The 19,808-nt window shown below is 40.1% G+C and overlaps 1 protein-coding gene across 7 annotated transcripts in view; it reads left to right on the top strand.

Moving 5' to 3' along the window:
- The window catches only part of hemk1 (HemK methyltransferase family member 1), a 58,921-nt gene that overhangs the window by 16,407 nt on the left and 22,706 nt on the right, over positions 1–19,808 (top strand). For all 7 annotated transcript variants that reach the window (XM_062970086.1, XM_008105062.3, XM_016991578.2 and 4 more), the window contains exons 5-6: positions 14,481–14,642; positions 15,629–15,693. In XM_062970086.1, coding sequence (XP_062826156.1) covers positions 14,481–14,642; positions 15,629–15,693 — 227 coding nt within the window. The remainder of the gene's footprint in view (positions 1–14,480; positions 14,643–15,628; positions 15,694–19,808) is intronic.

Below are 19,808 nucleotides of genomic sequence, written 5' to 3'. Positions count from 1 at the left end.
TTGATGGAGTTTTACTAAGGTAGAGATAAAAGATATTATATGATCTATTAGTTAGAACTTGGCAATTGACGGTAAACAAATAAGGTGATATCATAGAATCATAGAATCATAGAATAGTAGAGTTGGAAGAGACCACATGGGCCATCTAGTCCAACCCCCTGCTAAGAAGCAGGAAATCGCATTCAAAGCACCCCCGACAGATGGCCATCCAGCCTCTGTTTAAAAGCCTCCAAGGAAGGAGCCTCCACCACGGCCCCGGGGAGAGAGTTCCACTGTCGAACAGCTCTCACAGTGAGGAAGTTCTTCCTGATGTTCAGGTGGAATCTCCTTTCCTGTAGTTTGAAGCCATTGTTCCGTGTCCTAGTCTGCAGGGCAGCAGAAAACAAGCTTGCTCCCTCTTCCCTATGACTTCCCTTCACATATTTGTACATGGCTATCATGTCTCCTCTCAGCCTTCTCTTCTGCAGGCTAAACATGCCCAGCTCTTTAAGCCGCTCCTCATAGGGCTTGTTCTCCAGACCCTTAATCATTTTAGTCGCCCTCCTCTGGACGCTTTCCAGCTTGTCAACATCTCCCTTCAACTGTGGTGCCCAAAATTGGACACAGTATTCCAGGTGTGGTCTGACCAAGGCAGAATAGAGGGGGAGCATAACTTCCCTGGATCTAGACGCTATTCCCCTATTGATGCAGGCCAGAATCCCATTGGCTTTTTTAGCAGCCGCATCACATTGTTGGCTCATGTTTAACTTGTTGTCCACGAGGACTCCAAGGTCTTTTTCGCACACACTGCTGTCAAGCCAGGCGTCCCCCATTCTGTATCTTTGATTTCCATTTTTTCTGCCGAAGTGAAGTATCTTGCATTTGTCCCTGTTGAACTTCATTTTGTTAGTTTTGGCCCATCTCTCTAGTCTGTCAAGATCGTTTTGAATTCTGCTCCTGTCTTCTGGAGTGTTAGCTATCCCTCCCAGTTTTGTGTCGTCTGCAAACTTGATGATCGTGCCTTCTAACCCTTCGTCTAAGTCGTTAATAAAGATGTTGAACAGAACCGGGCCCAGGACGGAGCCCTGCGGCACTCCACTTGTCACTTCTTTCCATGATGAAGACGACGCATTGGTGAGCACCCTTTGGGTTCGTTCGCTTAGCCAATTACAGATCCACCTAACCGTAGTTTTGTCTAGCCCACATTTTACTAGTGTGTTTGCCAGAAGGTCGTGGGGGACTTTGTCGAAGGCCTTACTGAAATCCAGGTACGCTACATCCACGGCATTCCCTGTATCGACCCAACTCGTAACTCTATCGAAAATAGAATTTGAAGCCTAATTGGTGGGTGTTTTGCAGCATGGGCAGCACAAGAGATGGGGAACTGTTGATTTCCTTATTGACTCAAACTATTCGTAAATGGGGGCAAAAAAACCTTGGTTGCTTCATCTATAAAGCTCAGGAAATAATTATAGTAATACACTTATAGTGAAATCGTACACATGTCTATTGCAAGCTATATTTTGAGTTCATTGGGATAAATAAATGTGTGCCAAATGAATAATTATTTCTGCTAACAATTTCCCAGACCTTCAACCAAACTTTTTGAAAATTTCCACATGAGATGCAAACAACAAGTATTGCTGAGATGCATGCAATTCCTTCATGCTCTAACAAGCCAGATTTTTAAAAGACAGTCCTGGAGGCTGTAATACTGAGCAGAGACTCAGTGGGAAAGGTTATTTAATCAAAAAGCCACTTAACCACAGGACCACCATTTTGTCAAGGTCTAGTGCATATTGATTCATCCAACGCAATCCTACTTCCAAGTACTAATCCATCACTTGCATGGCCTCACCTGACATGGATAACAGGGAGAAATTGAACTGTGTGTTTTCAGCATACTTCATTGGTTCCTTCCAGAAGCCTGCAGAGAGGCCCAATGGCGACCCAGTATGTTTTCCTTTATTTTTTAGACTGTTGGGTGGGAGGTACCCTGTTCGCTCCTCCAGGCTCATAGGGCTAATTGGGCTATGGAGACAGACTAGTCCGTCTCCACAGGGCCCTTACCCCATTAGGAAAGCCCAGATCTAATGGGGTAGCTAAAGAATTCGGGACAAAGCAGGGTTTACCTGCTTTGTCTCAAATTACTTTGCTTTTACCTGAGGCATTGTTTGGACACCTCAGGTAAAAATCTGACAGGGCCCGGGATGTTGTGCCTTTCTGTGCCATGCTCTCATTGTCCTCAAACAACACTAGCCTCACCCATCCTCAATCATTAAACAAATGCCTACTTATGAGATGCAAGCAGTTATAGTATTTCTCAGTCTGCCCATAGATTGCATCATTACCACCAATCTGTGCCAGGCCAACCAAGTTTAGTTCACGGACTTACGCCAGTTTGAGTTTACTTACAACAAGAACTTAACAAAAACAATGGGCAAAGACCTACCAATGGCTATATTCTTAAAAAGCAGGAATGAGCTTTCTTTTCATCTTCAAATCTAATTGAACTTTTTCCCCAAGCCACCTCTCAATTTTTATCTAGATGTTACCTGAACTGTATTGAATTTTTGGAATTCTTAGCTCACTGTTTGCGAGGGCTAACTTTGATTCTGCATTCCATCCATTGAGAAGCTGGAATGCGCATTTAGGGGCACCGTATTTGAACAAAGATATGTGAAAGGGGTGCATATATTCCCTTTCCCCAGATGTGTGTGTCTGTATATATATACACACACACACACAAGTCTAGCTTCCTAGAATGCTGGCAACATTAGGAAGGTAACATAGTTAAAGCAATCTGAATATGCAAAATTTAAATAAAATACTTTACTTAAGACTCCTTGTGTGTCATGTCCATTGGTGCTAGTTCAATTTGTTGGTGGTCTATATCAGAGCTTAAACAGGTTATTTGAATTATAACTCACAAAATTCCACAGCCAGCATACAGCAGGTTGGGAAGAAAGGCAGTTCACATTGTGTTTACATTAGTTAACTGCCCATCAAGATATCTGTATGTTACATTGAATGATGGAGACCTTGGCCAAAAGCACCTACCAAGGCTGAATATAAACATAAAGCTTTGTGGAATCACCAGCAAGTGTTAGGTGAATGCAATTTGGGATGCCCATTTTGTTTATGGGTATAAGTTTTCACCAATTAGAAATTATTTGCACTAGGTTGTTAGCATGCAGACTTACATTGTGGGTGAAGCAGGCCAACTATAATAAAGCCAGCTGCATTTGGGCTGTATGGTTTGCTTACTGAAAGATGACCTAATATAGACTTTAGTTAGATTTCTAAATGTTATCTGGGGGGAAAATCCCTCAAGGAAAGAACTTGGAGTAGCAAGTGTTCAGTTATTCCTATAGAGAATATGTAGTGCAAACTGATACATAGCACTAAAGATGGAGGACCATAAGGCACAAACCTGTAGCTGAAGGGAAGTGAATAGATAAGGGTATTGGCAGGTCTTTTAAAAAAATCAAAGGGCAGCTCTATTTTGAATGACAGCTTTCTCAGTGGTTAATGTTATCAAGTTTTCAAAGTAAGGGACAATCAAAATTCAAGTCATTCAGGGTTGATAATCAGGCAATAGCTATTTGTGTTCTACCTAAATATCAAATGATAGCATTGATTTCAGTTAACCTATTCATGTATTTCTTTGTACAATTAACGCATTGCCCACATTCATAATTTACACAGTGACCCTGTCTGTCTTTATGAAGTGGGCACACACCGAAACAGAAGATTTATGGACATCTTGGTCCGTCTATTTAAAAAGAAAACTGTTCCAGACACCAAATGTGTAATGTCCCGTATAATAAGGGAGACCAGACAATCCTGTCAGTTGCAAATAAAACGTTCTTCCACTATTACAGTTCCTTCTTACAAACTGAGCTTTACACTTCAGCAATAAATAAGCACTCTTCTCTTTCGCTACCCACAGAAGTGCGGGAGGCCATTCACACTTCTTAATTATAGCACTACAGTTCCACTTTGGCTGGATGGATCCTGTGGAATCCTGGGATTTGCATTTTCAAGGGACATCCAGACTTCTTAACTCGATATCTCTCATGCTTCTATGAGCTTATTGGAGGAGTTGATGTTTCTTAATTTTTAGGAAAATTTACTGTGGAGTGTTTTCTTCTTTTGTTGGTGTTTATTTCAGTAACAAATAGGTTTGGCCTCCAGAGGGCAGTCCAGTTTTTCAGTTGAGAGAGAACTTATTTGTTATGACTTCCAGGAATTATTGTTCTCCCCTTAATTGGCTTTCTGGTTCCTCTTTCGCTTCCCTACTGATATCTCCCTTTTCAGGGCAACTGGAATAAGTTTGGTTAAAGTTCATTTCTAGTTCTCAAAATCCCCCTTTTCTTCTAGGAAAAACTTATGTCTGGTCTTTGTTCTGTTGATTCGGAGAATTACAGAGAACACACACACACACACGCATTTCCTCAGCCACAGCATTTCTAGGGATATTTGTTCTAAAAGCCACAGCTCTTCACAAATAAACTACCAAAATATCTAGTTTCCAAAGATACTGAGCAGATGAGATGGGCATCTGCTCCAGACAAAGTCTGCATCCAGGACCAAAGCTAGCTGCTTAGCACAGTTTGGTCTGCATCAGAAGAAAGGGTGGAACTGTCCCAAAAAAGTTTGAGAATAATTTTTGCCCTGGTGCTCAGCTCAATCACCAAGATTCAGAGCATGCAGTCAGGTAGTGTCATGTTTGCTGACAAAAATCAACCCAAGCTCTCCATAAAATTAAATGAATTTGGCAGGAGTGGCATTCCAGAGCTGAATGAGGAACCACTGCATACAAAAAATATGTTCTAGCAGTAGAATAAGTTCCTCTCCTGAGGTTAGATATTAGCTGTGTTCTCTCTCTCTCTCTCTCTCTCTCTCTCTCTCTCTCTCTCTCTCTCTCTCTCTCTCGTTTTTCCAACTTCTGTATGTTACTGTTTTCTAGCAAATGTAGCCAGTGTGGACTTTAGTACAGTATGTGCAGCTGTGTCTTGGAAACTACTGAGGACTTTGAATTCTTATGGCACTCTTTTAAGTCATAACTATTTGTGTGCCACCCTCCTGTGCAATATATAATTGTGCTCCTCAAAGCATGTACAGATGCTGGACCGTGAGCCGCTGAGTACTGATCCGTGGAAAGCTTCTAAGAAAGAAAGAAACAATTATAGTCGACAGACATATGTATAGTACCAACCCATGGCACATTGCAGAGGGGAAATATAATCCCCATATCAGACAACCTGAGATATACTGATATAAAATGCAAGTGGATTATTTGTTTCTGTACTTTAGTGGCCAACCTATTTTCTTTCTGCAGATTTTTTTGTTTCTGTGTTATTAGTTTATTCACAATTTGAACACTGTACTTTATAGCTGCAAAGTACTTAGTTCCCTTTTTGACACTGCAAGTCCTTTTCTGCTGTCCTAAATTTCCGAAGAGACACATCCTGCCTCCCCCAGGGCTCCAATGTCTTTTGGGCTTTCCACAACTAAACTAAGAAACCCTTTGCTCAGTACAGAAGATTTAGGTGCATTCCAATTTCCTATGTGGCCTCCATTTTCCCACAATAACAAGAAACAAACGAACAAAAAAGTTTATTGCTCCCAAGATGAAACCATTCAGTTGTCCCTTGGAAAGTGCTTGGAATCTATAAATAGTAATTTGAAATGACTTGAAGCCATAACATATTAGTGTTGACCCTGCAGTGGCCCTTGAGAAGCAGGAAAAGAGTAAGAAAATAAATTATGAAATATAGTCTGTATTATTTATTAAATTTACATTTCACTTTTCTATAAAAATATAGCATTCAATCAGCTAATAGTAATGACGTTTAGATAAAATATACAGTATAACATAAACAGATATCTAAAACATAAACACACATTTAAAATATATTATGAAAGTAATAATATTTAGGATGATAAAACTTCATTAAGAGCGATCCAGTTTAGATGTAAATGGGCTGTAGGGATAAAAAGTATATTTTCCTGTCTTCAGAAGAGAGAAAGTGGCAACTGAGTCTCTCTTGGCAAAGATTTCAGCATCACAATCATGGCTCAGAGGGTATCAAGACCCAGAGAAAGGACCTAGTAAGGAGCGTGGGGTCTTCAAACAGTCTGGCCGCAAGTTGCATAGGAGTCATAAAGAAGAACTTTGAATTGTTCCCAGGAACAGACAGGAATAGCAGAAAAGATATAGTAGTGGAAGTCACACGCGGGAACATTGGGGACCAGTGGATATTTCCAAATAGTTTCCATGCTGAATGTGTTACTGTAGTTCCAGCAGGATATTGCTAAAATATGGGTCACTGGAAAAATCAGACATTTCTAGAAGGCGCAGTTTGTTGTAGAAATGCACTACTGGACATCTATCTTTTGACTGGCCAAACACATTTGTCTCTTTTCCAGCTTTGTCCTCATCCAGTCCATTATTATTATTATAAGACACTGTTATAAGTCAACCAGTTTTGTAGAACTTAGGTAAGAAAGAAAGGATAGAGTTGGATGGCAGTGAAACACATGACTTTCTTTAGTGTTTAAAGACAATATTTGGAAAGAAACAGAAGAACTTAGTATTACTAAAACTGTCTTGCTGTGCTGAGCTGGGATTTGTTAATTACTTCATCATCCAAAGTTAGACAATTACAAGTTGCCCACAGACAATACATAAAACGTTTGCACTGCTTTGTTAGATTGTTTTAAAATCTGGCCCAGTTGAGTTTTCAGCAGGACACTGGGCACAGACTGTGAACAAATATTGGTTATATTTACATTAATTGTATATGATTGTTCCCTGGAAAAACTCCCAGAATTTACAAATAAGGAGAAATATTCTTCAAGTTAGCAGTTTGCTACTTTTGGTAACTTATCCCCAAATGAAGGCCACGGCTCTTCCTTTTTTGTCTTCAACCCTTTTAAAAACATAATATAAAAACTATAACACTTGGATTGCAAAGCATTAACATAGTTTGATCACCACCCCCTGTCATTAAAGCATCTAGTAAGAATATCATCATTGCTGGCATCTTAATTTAATATTTTTAACTTAAAAAGCACACAGAAATAGAAAAAAAGTAAGCGTCTGCCTAAGAGCCCACTTTCTGGGGCACGAGAGGAAGGCAGAAAAGGAGATAAAAATGATGGAAATGATTTTAAATAAAATAACTCATCTAAGAAAGAGGCAATATGGTGTAGTATTCTGAGCATTGGACTAGATTTCTGGAGACGGGTTCAAATCATCACTCAGCTGTGGAAACTATGGAATGAATTCTCTTTCGCAACTTTATAGGAAGTCCATGGCAAAACACCTCTGAGCAAATCTTTCAAAGAAAAATATTTGATAGTGTTACTGTGAGTCAGAGTTGACTTGAAGGACGTAACAAACAAGCAAAGCATTTAAGTAAAGTATTTTAAAAATCAAAAGAGGAAGAAAGAAATGCAATAGGAACTTGCTAACAGGATTCATACTTCATAAGGGATGGTAGATTCCATATTTGTGGGCTGGGAAACGTTAAGCACTGCTTGCATGCAGAAACACTGTCTCACCCACATACTACTTTTCAATTATAACATGGCCCTTCCAATGCTGCTTCATCCCACTTTCTTTTACATATTGTATAATTTTTGCCCTCCACTTCTAAACACTGAGATGTTTCAAGGATTCAAAATTTACAATCCTTTGGATAAAAACAACAGAGCCTTCTAGTATGTAAAATTATTTGTACAAAGATATAGACTGAGCATAAGTTCACACAGGTCCATAGCCAGGAAAAAAATGGGGGGGGGGGGGTGTGTGAAATTTTGTTTTAGCGAATTATGAACAGTGGTTCCATAATGCCAAATAATTTAGAAATCAGGCTCCATCAATATACTTAAGTGGACACTCAAGACAGATAAACTTCAGTGGATACTTACGGGGATTTGGTTAATCAGTTAAAATTCATAAGTAAACCAGGTTTTTTTTTAAACCTGAAAAAATTCAGGGTAGGGGGTTGAACCCCTAATACCCCCCCCCTTTTTTTTTTTTTTTTTTTTGGCTATAGCCCTGAGTTCACATTATTACTACTATGACAGATTCCTGTTCTGCCCTCTTTCATCTTTCTTCCTTTTCAGATCTGGTTCCAGCTCTAACTGGTTGCTAAATGCTGTCTTTGTTCTTATTCCAGATTGGAATGGTATATGTGGTTGGGGAAGTACCTTTTATCCAACGGTATATAGATGAGTGCTGGGGTCAGGAAAAATTTGGCAACAGTAAAAGGTTTCCGAACACCACCCATTTGCACAAATCTGTTGGCAATAATATGCAGTGTTTACAGTGGACTGTACTCCCCAAAAAAAGAAAATCAGTGTATTATGCAAGCCTTATAAATGCTGATTTATCAGTAAATGTTGGATTTTTATACCTGTTTTATATACCAATATACCTGGGATCATGAAAAAAAAATTCTCAGGTAGAAAAGGGTTGAATTTCGAAAAAGTTTAAGAAGCGCTTTTCTAAACCAAACCTGAAAAGGCTGATAGCTGAGTTTTCTCTTCCCCTCACTCCACTAGCTGGAGTAGGAGTGGGCGATTTCACTTGGAAAAAGCTTTTACTCCACTGCTAATTCTAGGAAAGAGGTGCTGAATTCCCCATGCTGTTTTGTAACCTGTGCCAATGACTCAGGCCAGTAGGATGTCTAGCATGTGGGATGTGTGAGTAACTAGCCTGTGCTAAGCAGGATTTGTATGGTAATAGTCCTGTTGCTTGAATGCTTCTCCACCAACCTGATGACTCATCTGTCCAGGGATGTAGGCATATGAAAATAGGTCAGATGTAACTTCAGTGTTGCTGTGTGACACATGGAAGAAGCTATAGACAACATGGAGAAAGTGAGCAATGTTGTGTTCATTCCTCTAGCATTAAACTGCAGCACAAGCAATTTGCTCCCTGATTGTTTCATAACCTGGCTGGACCCACAGCAGGGTTTGTGTTCCATTTTCTGCTTTTGAGACTTGAGCATTTTCTATACATACTGTCCGTGTTCTTCTGAGATTACCAGAAATAAATAGATATGTAGGTACACTAAATGCTGAATAACTGCAGTTGTGATTAGTCATCAGTAGACTTAGAAAAAAGAGAGAATTCAAGAGCTATTGTAGTATAGTGGCTAGATTGTTTGGCTAGGACTTCAAAGATCCATATTCAGACCTTCACTGGGCCATGAAACTTTGTGTGTGACCCTGAACTAGTCATACTCACACATCCTGAGTTGTTGTGAGAATAAGAGAGAAGGTGGAAGATCATGTGTGCTGGTATGAGGAAAGGTGAGATACAAATCTAACATATGAATGTAACTTTCCTCATGTGTTTTGCAAACCTCACCTCCGCCCAGGGGTGGGGAATTTCTGGGTGTTGAGATGTTGTTTGGATTAGTAGCTCATCAGCTCCTAGAGATCCTAGGTTCCCTCCCTGGCCATAGCCTTTCACTCTCAGTCTTCCCCTTCTCTCACCACCCACTCCTTTTCCTCCCAGATAATCTCACCTCAGGAACTGGAATTTAGTTAACAAGAACAGAAAAGAGATTAAGAAAAGCGGGAGGGGGATTGGTTCCTTCCTTTCTGCTATTCAGCCTTCTGAACTGTGTTTTTAGATTAGTGAACAATTTATCTGCATTCTGTAATAACTTACAATTCTCCCAAAGTGCTGAAACCTTTGTATGTCTAGCACATTGTAATAAAATACTAGAAGGCCCACATGTTCAAGGTTACATTTGCTGAATAAGATTTCTAGGTATAGATACAAACTTCATCTTCAGTTTTGAGGAAGAGCCTTTGTTATCACAACTGCAAACAGCACATTCCCATATTTATTTTCCTCCCCCTCTGCTTGAAAAAAGAAAGAGCCAAACAAATGAAAGTCCTGGATATGGAGTTTTGCTTGTGTTGTGACCTCAGTCCTTCCTGATGTTGCTATAAAAATATTCCATGGGCAACACTGTACCCACTAAAACCAAATTTTCCATCATTGTAAAAAGCAGTGTTATCCTGACCTGACCTTATTAAAGTAGGCAATTCAACATGTTCTAATTCTATCATAACATTTTTGAAGCCATACGCTATCCATTTCTTGCCCTCAAGCATCCCAAGAGTGCCAGGAAACACTAGGTTTTGTCATTGTTTATAGCAAAATTAGCCTTATTCTAGAAGAACTGTGGCTTCTGTTGAGGAGTGAGATAGCCAAAGTAGCCAAATACAATCATTGAGGTGTGAGGAAATGAAAGGATCATGTCCAACCCCTGTTTTTATTTCGTAGGTGATGTGAGGTTCTCATTGGGTAAACTTTATAATCTCATTTTCACAGAGGGACTCGCTGAGCTGAAATTTTGTTCTTGTAAACATTTCTAACAGATAGCATACTTAAAACAAGTATTTCTTCTAACATTGCAACTTTAGAGAGGTTCATTTTTGAGATGATTTGAGTAAAACATAGTCCCCAGGACATAAAGTGATTGAAACCATAACATGACTTAACAGAAGTGGGTATAAGTCCTTAACATCAGTTGCATTAATGGAAGAGAGCGCATAGTATATGATTTGAATATAAAAGGAGGATAAAGTAACTAGCTGTGGTTCTTTTAATGGCACATTGCAGATCGGGGGATGCTGGCACATACAGAACTAGGACAGGGAGACAAGTCTGTGTAGGAATCTTGTCTCACATTTCTATCCTTTGGTAATGTCATAAACTTTCGTTGTTATTAGTATATTACAGCTGTAACCTGTTCTGAGGGTAAGCCAGTCATGTTGCCCCTTCAGATGTTATTGAACTTCAGCACCTAGTATTCCCAAAGCATTGGCTGTTCCGGCTAGGCCTGCTGGCTCAATGAAATACATCCAAGGGTATTAAAAGAACTGGCAGAAGTAATTTCAGAACCACTGCCAATCTTTCAGAATTCCTGGAAAACAGGAGATGTTCTAACAGACTGAAAGAAAGTAAGTGTCCCCATCCAGTCAGCCTAACATCAATACCAGGAAAGTTTCTGGAGCAGATCATTAAGGAGGCAGTCTGTAATCATTTAGAAAAGAACACTGGGATCACTAAAAGTCAACATGGGTTTCTCAAAAACAAGTCATGTCAGACTAATCTTACCTCTTTTTTCCATAGGTTTACATGCTTGATAGATGCAGGGAATGCTGTGGATATAGCATATCTTGATTTCAGTAAGGCCTTTTACAAGGTCTCCCATGATCTTGCAAACAAACTAGTAAGATGTGGGCTAAATAATACTACTGTTAGGTGGATTTGTAGTGGTTAAGTGACTGAACTCAAAGGGTACTCATCAATAGTTCAATCTTCATCCTGGAAAGAAGTGACTAGTGGAGTGCCACCTGGGCTTGGTGCTGTTCAACATTTTTATTAATGACTTGGATGCAGATGACACCAAATTCGGAAGGATAACCCCTGATCCAAAAGCATGGAGACGCCGATATAGAAAGCACCCAGGCTTAGAAGCAGCAAGGCTATTCAGTGCAATTCCAATTGGCCACAGCAACGCGTGGCAGAGCACAGCTAGTATAAGTATAAAACCTGTCACATAACACATTTGATGTTTCAAATATAACAATATCATACTATGATATTGTATCATATTGACCGGGCTGTGGCGCAGGCTGGAAAGCAAGCCAGCTGCAACAAATCAACAAAATCACTCTGACCAAGAGGTCATGAGTTTGAGGCCAGCCCGGTGCCTGCGTCTTGTCTCTGTCTCTGTTCTATGTCATGGCATTGAATGTTTTCCTTTATGTGTGCAATGTGATCCGCCCCGAGTCCCCTTCGGGGTGAGAAGGGCGGAATATAAATGCTGTAAATAAATAAATAAATCTCTTGTATCTCAGTTATAGATTTCTGTCCTCTAAGTATACTACCATAAGTATATAGCTAACACAGGTTTACTCATTAATTAGTACCCTGGAATACATGTAAGAAATCTGCAGTGATTTCTCTGCCTTAGCTGCTGTATTTTGTTTGTAGCATCTTGTTTTCGCAACTCGCTTTCATGTCACACAAACACATTGATGAGGGGGAGTCGAAGGAAGAGAGGTGAGTTTCTTTTCTAAGCTTTAAAGGTGTGATGTCTCATGGGCCTTGTAGTCCCGTTCCTAGTGCTATTGTGGCAGATGAGGAGGAAAACATGGGATTTACACCGTTTCAGCTTGAAGCGGAGTCTCTCCACCTGGAGGATGTTTGCCCTCAGGAAGTTAACCAAACAAGCCTTGGGCAGAATTCTCCCCCGTTTTCCCGAAAGGACAATTATAATAGAGATAGAGGAGTCAGGGAGGCTAATCGCCGGAGTCTCAGAATCGCTGCCAAACAACTAGCTGATTAGGTCTGCTTCCCTTGGGAAAGTCTAAGGAGTCATGCATCTGGACAGAGTTGGGTTTCGCTTCTTGTTCTCCAGGGAAAGTGTTCTGTTGGCGGGAAAACAAGACCCTATATAGGGGTTTTGCCGCAAGGGGAACCTTGCGGAGTCAATTGATCAGCTTGAGAGAGAGATCGTGTGTGGACTTCGTATTCCTTGTTCCCTGTTTCCCGGATCTAGTTTCAAGTCTTGCCTTGTCTCACGTTTTGCCACGGACCTTGCTTCATGCCACGGACCTTGCTTCATGCCACGGACCTTGCTTCATGCTTCATGTTGCCACGTTTCAAGTCTTTGATCCAGCCAAGAATCAAGCTTATGTTCTAGCCTTGATGTCAAGCTTCAATGGACTATAGACCTTGTCATCTCCCCACACTATTGCTTGGCAAAGTGTGTGTTTCGGTTAATGGATTATAACTTTGGACTCTAATATCTTATATTGAACAATATTTTCCTGGACTATATTTGGCCTTTCCTGAAAGGTCTGCTTCTGAACTTTATTCTACACTTGTTTTTATTGTCTTTATATATTTCTTTAATAAAGATATTAGATAGAATATGGTCTCTGCGCATGGTTATTGGTGCTCTGCAGCCTGGGTCCTGACAAAAGGCCTCTTTTGCTGTATGGCCCACTTTTTGGTTGTATGTTTGCCAGAAACAGGATTCTCCTTATTTCAACACTTTGCCTTTGAAAGAAGGCTGTGATCCTAAGGGCACAGAACTGGGAGAAACGCCCACAGTATTTGTTTGAAGCTGACTTCTAAGTCAATATAGGAATGCAATGTAACTGGAAAACTTAGAATGTAGATTTGATTATAGAAATCACATGCTTTCCTACTACTGCTTTAACCTTCAACATAGGAACTATTTTGAAATTCTCATTTTTCTTTTCCTAGCATCTGCTCCATCAGTTGGAAATAATTTCACTGTTTATCCCACCTCAAGTCTTCCATTAAATCCAGCACTTTACCCACCTACCTCATCCATACATTCCTCGCACTTTGACCCAGTTTGCTCTTGTTTAATCCTTGCTCTGTTTTAAAAGCATGTTCTACTATGTCACTTTTTACAATTTTACTATTTTACTTTGTCACTGTGTACAACTGTGTTTTTATTTTGTTTTAATATTTGCTGTTGATGATGTGTGTCATGTATGTATTTTTTGTTATATTGTGATTACCTGGGTTTGGCCCCATGCTAGCCGCCCCAAGTCCTTTCGGGAAGATGGAGGCAAGGTACAAAAATAAAGTGGTAGTAGTTGTTGTTGTTGTTATCCCATTCTGCCCTGCCCAACCCTTTGCTGCTGCTATTCCTAATGCACAAGTGACTAGTGGACAATAATTTCATTCTCGAGTAGCTTGAAGCCACATTTGGGAGGGGTGTAGAGGTGTCAGCAGTCCCTCCTCATTCGATCAAAGTTGCCTTCCGGGTACATAGTAGGAGATACACTGTTTCAAGTATCATGGTCCAGTATTGCTTTAAAAGGGTGTTAGAATTTTGGGGGGGGCAGATATGGGAGTTCGCTGTACTATATATTTTGTTTTTAATGAACATGTAGGTCAAGTCTTATAAAGAGCGCGATCAAGAGAGAGCAACACTGATTTGTACAAATGGGTGGGCTGGCTGGAACAGGAAGCCCAAATGTCTTCTTATTTATTTATTTATTTTACAAAATTGTCATGTCTGAAGTACAATTCCAGCATCTTTCACTTTCCAAATGTGCAAGCTTCTAGCATAAGGAAAATACATAACTTCTGTTTTGGATGAAATGATTATGGTGGAGGACAGCAGATGTCTAGGTTTGTCCTTATTTCTGTTGAACAATTCTGTTATAACCAATGCCCATATGCTGTAGCACAAGGTGTTAGTATTTTCTGAGGCATGAACTTTCATTGACAAGAGCTAATTTCATCAGGCCAATGTAGGTAGAATGGGCAGTGCCTTTGGTATCCTGGGTTGTCAGTTACAAACCAAGGGCCTCAAGAAACCAATGAATGTTGGTTTCATGGCACACTCTTTATTCAGATAGGAAACCAATAACGTGATGGAATAATCACAGTCATTAATTTTTCTTGCTAGGAACTGGTCACTCTTGTTGTGGATGAAGAATGCAGGAAGAGGTTGCCCTCAAGCGACTGCAAAGAGCCCAGGCTGCCCCCAGAGACCCATGGACCTGTGATCCTGGAAGTCGGCTGTGGCTCAGGGGCAATTGCACTCAGTCTTCTGAAAAAACTCCCTCATGTGAGTTACATGTTTGTTATATTCATTAAATATAACACATAACCCCCTTTTCATCTGGAATAACACAAACAAGTAGAAGGGGGTGCCACTGCTTACAAAAGCTTGTATGCTAAGCCTTGTGTCTTATAGTGTATTGTGAGAAAATGAGATTTAAATAAGCTTAAATTAATAAATGAAGAGTAAGACCAAATACCACATTCATATCTTAGTTTGGAGGCAGTCTTCATTAGTTTTCAACATTCCAAAGACCAGCTCATCTGGGAATTAATTAGTCCTGCTGGAATAACATGAGCAGGCCAAAAGGAAGAAACAATACTAGTATCCAGTGAAGCTGAGTGGTATATGATTCAGGACAGACAAAAGGACAGTGGATAGTTAAACTGATAAATTTTTTGAAACAGGGTGTTGTGATAGCCACCAACTCAGATATCTTGAAAGGGGCTATAAAGATATTCATGGAGATTAAGACTATCAATAACTATGCCATGTGGTGGCCTTCAGGGATAGAAGCAGCAGTTGTTGTTCAAGAGAAACAATTGGAGAGGCTTGTTGCCTTTCTGGTTTTAGATTTTATGTGGACATTTGGACTGTCACTATGGGAAAAATTATTTTGGGAGACTATAGGTCCACCAATCCCCTAGCCATTATGGGTTAGGGTCTGGGAGTTGTATTCTGCTGAGTATATAGTTTTTTGGTGAACATTTGTCACTTTCTTAGAACAAGATTGCCCTTATCTTAAATATGATGTGTGTGCAGCAGAAAACATGGAATTGCATCATACATTAAAATGGATATATTTTCTCCGTTTCTTAAGCATTTTCATCATAACACTTTTGTAAACTTAGTGCATTTTCCAAAACATTGACATGTCTCCCCACAGTTTTTCTTTTCTTCAAGGACATTCATTTTTACCCAAGAACTGTTTTCATGTTTGCATCTGTTGTGCTTGTTTCTCTCTCCACTCCCTCCCTCCCTCCCTCCCTCAGAGTAAGGTCATTGCTATTGATAAATTGGAAGCTGCTGTGAACCTCACCAAAGAAAATGCAGAAAGGTAAACACAAACCCATCCTGTATGCTAATGTCAAACAAGGTTTCACTGAGCTAGCACTTCATCTCATCAAAACATCACCCACTCCACATGGGAGTGAATAAGAAAAAACTTCAGGAAAAAGGGAATCTTTAGGATTGAGCCTGCTGGATGGGCACCGAATGGTGGCTGACTATTGGAAAGGTTCCAGGAGAGGAGATAGAAAGGAATATCTTAAACTCTGAACAGGAGCATCCCACGTTATAGTATTCTGTTTGTTTGTTTTTTCTTGTTAATCGAGTGTCCAGTTGCCCCTGTAAGGCACTCTGGAGGCTGTCCAAGAGACAAGTATTTGTTTTAATAAGTAATCGGCTTATCTTCCCCAGCAGTTGTTTTCTCATATGCCTAAATCCAAATACAGAGCATTAAAACAAATGATTTTTAAAGGGTCTTTTGTTTAGGGAAGAATTAATATTAGACATTTAATATTTACTCATGTGACAAAAGGCCTAGGAATTGCAAGTTAAGGCAACTAGGTTTAAAAATCCAAACACATTTAACTATCCCTCATAGTACGCTCTGTTGTGATATAGCTTCCAGATACACCTACGGTATTTCCTTTCTTTGATCTTTTAGCCCTGGTTCTTTTGCTCTGTAAATGCTACTGACTGTATCCTAAGTGTCCTTTGTGAATGTAATCCAAAGAGGATTTTTTTAAATGAACCCTTTAAGACATCTTTTCCAAAAAATGTGCAGTTTCTTAATTGAGCCCACTTCCTGAAATGTGGACAGCTAATAGAACTCAACATTTAAGTCACCTGTCAACTATGAATTTCATAGAGTTTCCCTAGGCAAGAAATGAGCAGAAGTGTCAGGACCCAGGCTGCAGAGCACCAATAACCTTGCACAGAGGCCAGTTTCTATCTAATATCTTTATTAAGGAAATATATAAAATCAATAAAAACAAGTGAAGAATATAGTTCAGAAGCAGACCTTTCAGATGAGGTCAAATATAGTCCGGAAATGTATTGTCCAATATAAGATATTAGAGTTCAAAGTTTTAATCCACTTGACCGAAACACACACTTTGCCAAGCAATAGTGTGGGGAAATGACAGTCTTTAAAGTCCAATGAAGCTTGACAACAAGGCTGGAATAAACTTGATTCTCGACTAGATCCTTGACTGGAGGCAAGACGAACATGAAGCATGAAACATAGTCCGTGGTAAAACGTGAGACAAGGCAAGGCTTGAAGCTTGATCCGGGAAGCAAGGAACTGGGATTACGAAGTCCACACACGATCTCTCTCCTCAAGCTGATCAATTGACTCCGCAAAGTTTCCCTCGCGCCAAACACCTATATAGGGTCTCATTTTCGCGCCAACAGAACTCTTTCCCAAGAGAACGAGAAGCGAAACTCAACTCTGTCCAGATGCATGACTCCTTAGAATTTCCCAAGGGAAGCAGACCTAATCAGCCATTTGTTTGGCAGCGATTCTCAGGCTCCTGCGATTAGCCTGCCTGACTCCCCTATCTTTGGTATAATTGTCCCTCTGGGAATACGGGGGGGAGTTCTGCCCAAGGCCTGTTTGGCTGGATTCTTGAGGGCAAATGTCAACATCCTCCAGGTGAAGAGGCTCCGGCTCTTGCTGAACCGGCAAAAATCCCATGTTTTCCTCTTCATCTGCCACAATTGTACTAGGAACAGGACTACAAGGCCCATGAGTCATCACAAGAAGTGGTTTTCCTTCCTCTGAAATACAACCTACAGCACCTAGTATTAATTGATGGTCTCACATCCAAAAACTAACCATAGCTGATCCTGCTTAGCTTAAAGATCGGGTGGGATGTGGTGTCTTTAGAGTTAGAGGATATGCTTAATACATTTTTTGTTGTTGTGCTGGTCATGCAGCAATATGTCAGGAAGTTTAGGCACAGAGTCTCAATTTTATACGTGTTCATTATGTCCAGGGCTTACAGTTGTGGACCCTAGCTTGTGATATAAAAAAAGAGACAGAGGCTCAGAACAGTAGATGGCTGTTTAACCCAGAGGTTACAGGTTACAAGTACAGTATTACCCCACTACTTTGCAGTTCGCTTTTTGCGGTTTCGCTGTTTTGCGGGTTTTTTCATATGGCCCTCCCTCCCTCACAGGCACAAAAAGGCCCAGGCTGAGGTGCATGGCCTGGCCTGCCCTGTCCTCAGCCGCCCGCAGGCAGCGCCAGTAGGCTCTGCCTCATCACCTCAGTGAACAAGAAGGAATACAGTACAGTGCATTAAGGGAGGGAGGGAAGGACGCTGTATTTATTAAATATAGTGTTCCTATTTCATGGATTTTCACTTATTGCGGGAGGTCCTGGAACGTAACCCCCGCAATAAGTGAGGGAACACTGTAATATGCTTATCTGCCATTTTGGTAAGTGGGGTGAGGTAGTGTAGTTACATGTTTAAAATATAAAAGTGGGAACAAGTTGCTTTACTTGAAGCAACAATGAATGCCGGCTACTTATTAAAGGGCATTTGTTTACTTATTTTTCAAGATTTGTGGTATTTTTCTCAGTCCTTGATTATTTAAATAAATAAATAAAGCAATAAGCAACAGAAGAGTAATGCATTTTACCATTGCTAAACATTTAACAACAAATTATTTCTTGTGTAGTCTAATGTACAATTATTTTTTGCTTTTCCAATATCTTGAGTTTAACACAGTAGTATAATATGAGAACTCATTCAAATTAATTATGTGCTGAAGAAAAGTCTGGTCAGAGTAATTATTGTGAGATGTTCAGAATTTTTTTAATTTGTCCAGAGTTCAACCAGGTTTTTAGACAGATGTCTTTAATCTTCCCAAATCTTTTTATACAACTTGATTTACTGATTGCGTCACGAGTTAGTAAGCATGATTGAGTGAGGGGGAAGTATACATATACATGATTTCCTTTAATCCTATATGAACTACTCCTATTTTAAATATATATAAGTAATACCTTCTCTTCCAGTTAGTAGGAGCAGTTCTTTCTTGGCCTTTCTGCAGCACCCAAACTCATTTGAATGGTTACAAATAATAGTTTGTTGTAATACTGGTATATAACCATGGGTGTAACATGTATGTAGGATCATACCTTTCCCAAGAAGAGTGCCATTTCTAGTTCACAGATTTAATTAACCATCCTTCTGGGGGTGGGGGAAAACATGGAGGTCACAGTGCCAACAAAACTAGCCTAGAGCCACCACATGAGTATGTGGCAATTGTTTTAGCTAATCTCCGGATATAGGTGTGTGCCTTCAAGTTATTTCCAATTATGGCAAGCCAAAGATAAACCTGACATAGGTTTCTTGGAAAGATTTGTTCAGAGAAGATTTGACATTGCCTTCCTCTGAGGCTGGGAGAGTGTGACTTGCCCAAGATCACCCAGTGAGTTTCCATGGCTGTACAGGGATTTAAACCCTGGTCTCCTGAGTCATAATTCAAGACTCAAACAAGTGTACCATGTTTGCTCAGTTCGGAAATAAGCAAAGTACTGAGCCATGAGTTAAGTGGATTAGGGATCTAACTTAGGTTAGAGCAGATTCATACAAAGGATGTACATTTCTCAGTCCTTGGAAATACCTGATGCAGAAGAAGGATGTTTACCCAGGAAAGGGGAAAGTATGTGACTCCTCCTCACCAAGAAAATGGGGAAAAGCAGTAATGTGAACCCAACATATCTGAGGGATGTGCTTCTGGACCTTTTGCACATGTCAAAATCACATCCCATATTATTAAATGTAGCAACATGAACATGAACATGCATACTTCACCTGCCATTTAATAATGTGGGGTGTGATGATCTGTGGTCAGTTAAAATCTCGTATCCAGATCCGGGGGAAGGGGGGGGGCTCTGTATCTTATGGAGAATTGCAGTCTGCTCTTACATTCACAGATTGTACTTTTTTTGTGTGGATGGGATATACTGTTTTTCAGTGTGTGTGTTATGTAATCAAGTATATAACTAAAGGCCTTCTTGAAATATTTCCTTGGCCATATGAGGCCTTGAAGGACTAAAGGACTACTTCTGTTTACATGATTCAGAGATGATATAGTCAGTCCTTGATTTAAATGAATTCTTTGTTCATTGAATTAATAAATTACATTGCCGTG

The sequence above is a fragment of the Anolis carolinensis genome, chromosome 2 (genome assembly GCF_035594765.1).
Source record: "Anolis carolinensis isolate JA03-04 chromosome 2, rAnoCar3.1.pri, whole genome shotgun sequence".
Taxonomy (NCBI): domain Eukaryota; kingdom Metazoa; phylum Chordata; class Lepidosauria; order Squamata; family Dactyloidae; genus Anolis; species Anolis carolinensis.
Note: the sequence above shows the minus strand (reverse complement) of the source record. Positions and strands in the feature narration are given on the sequence as shown.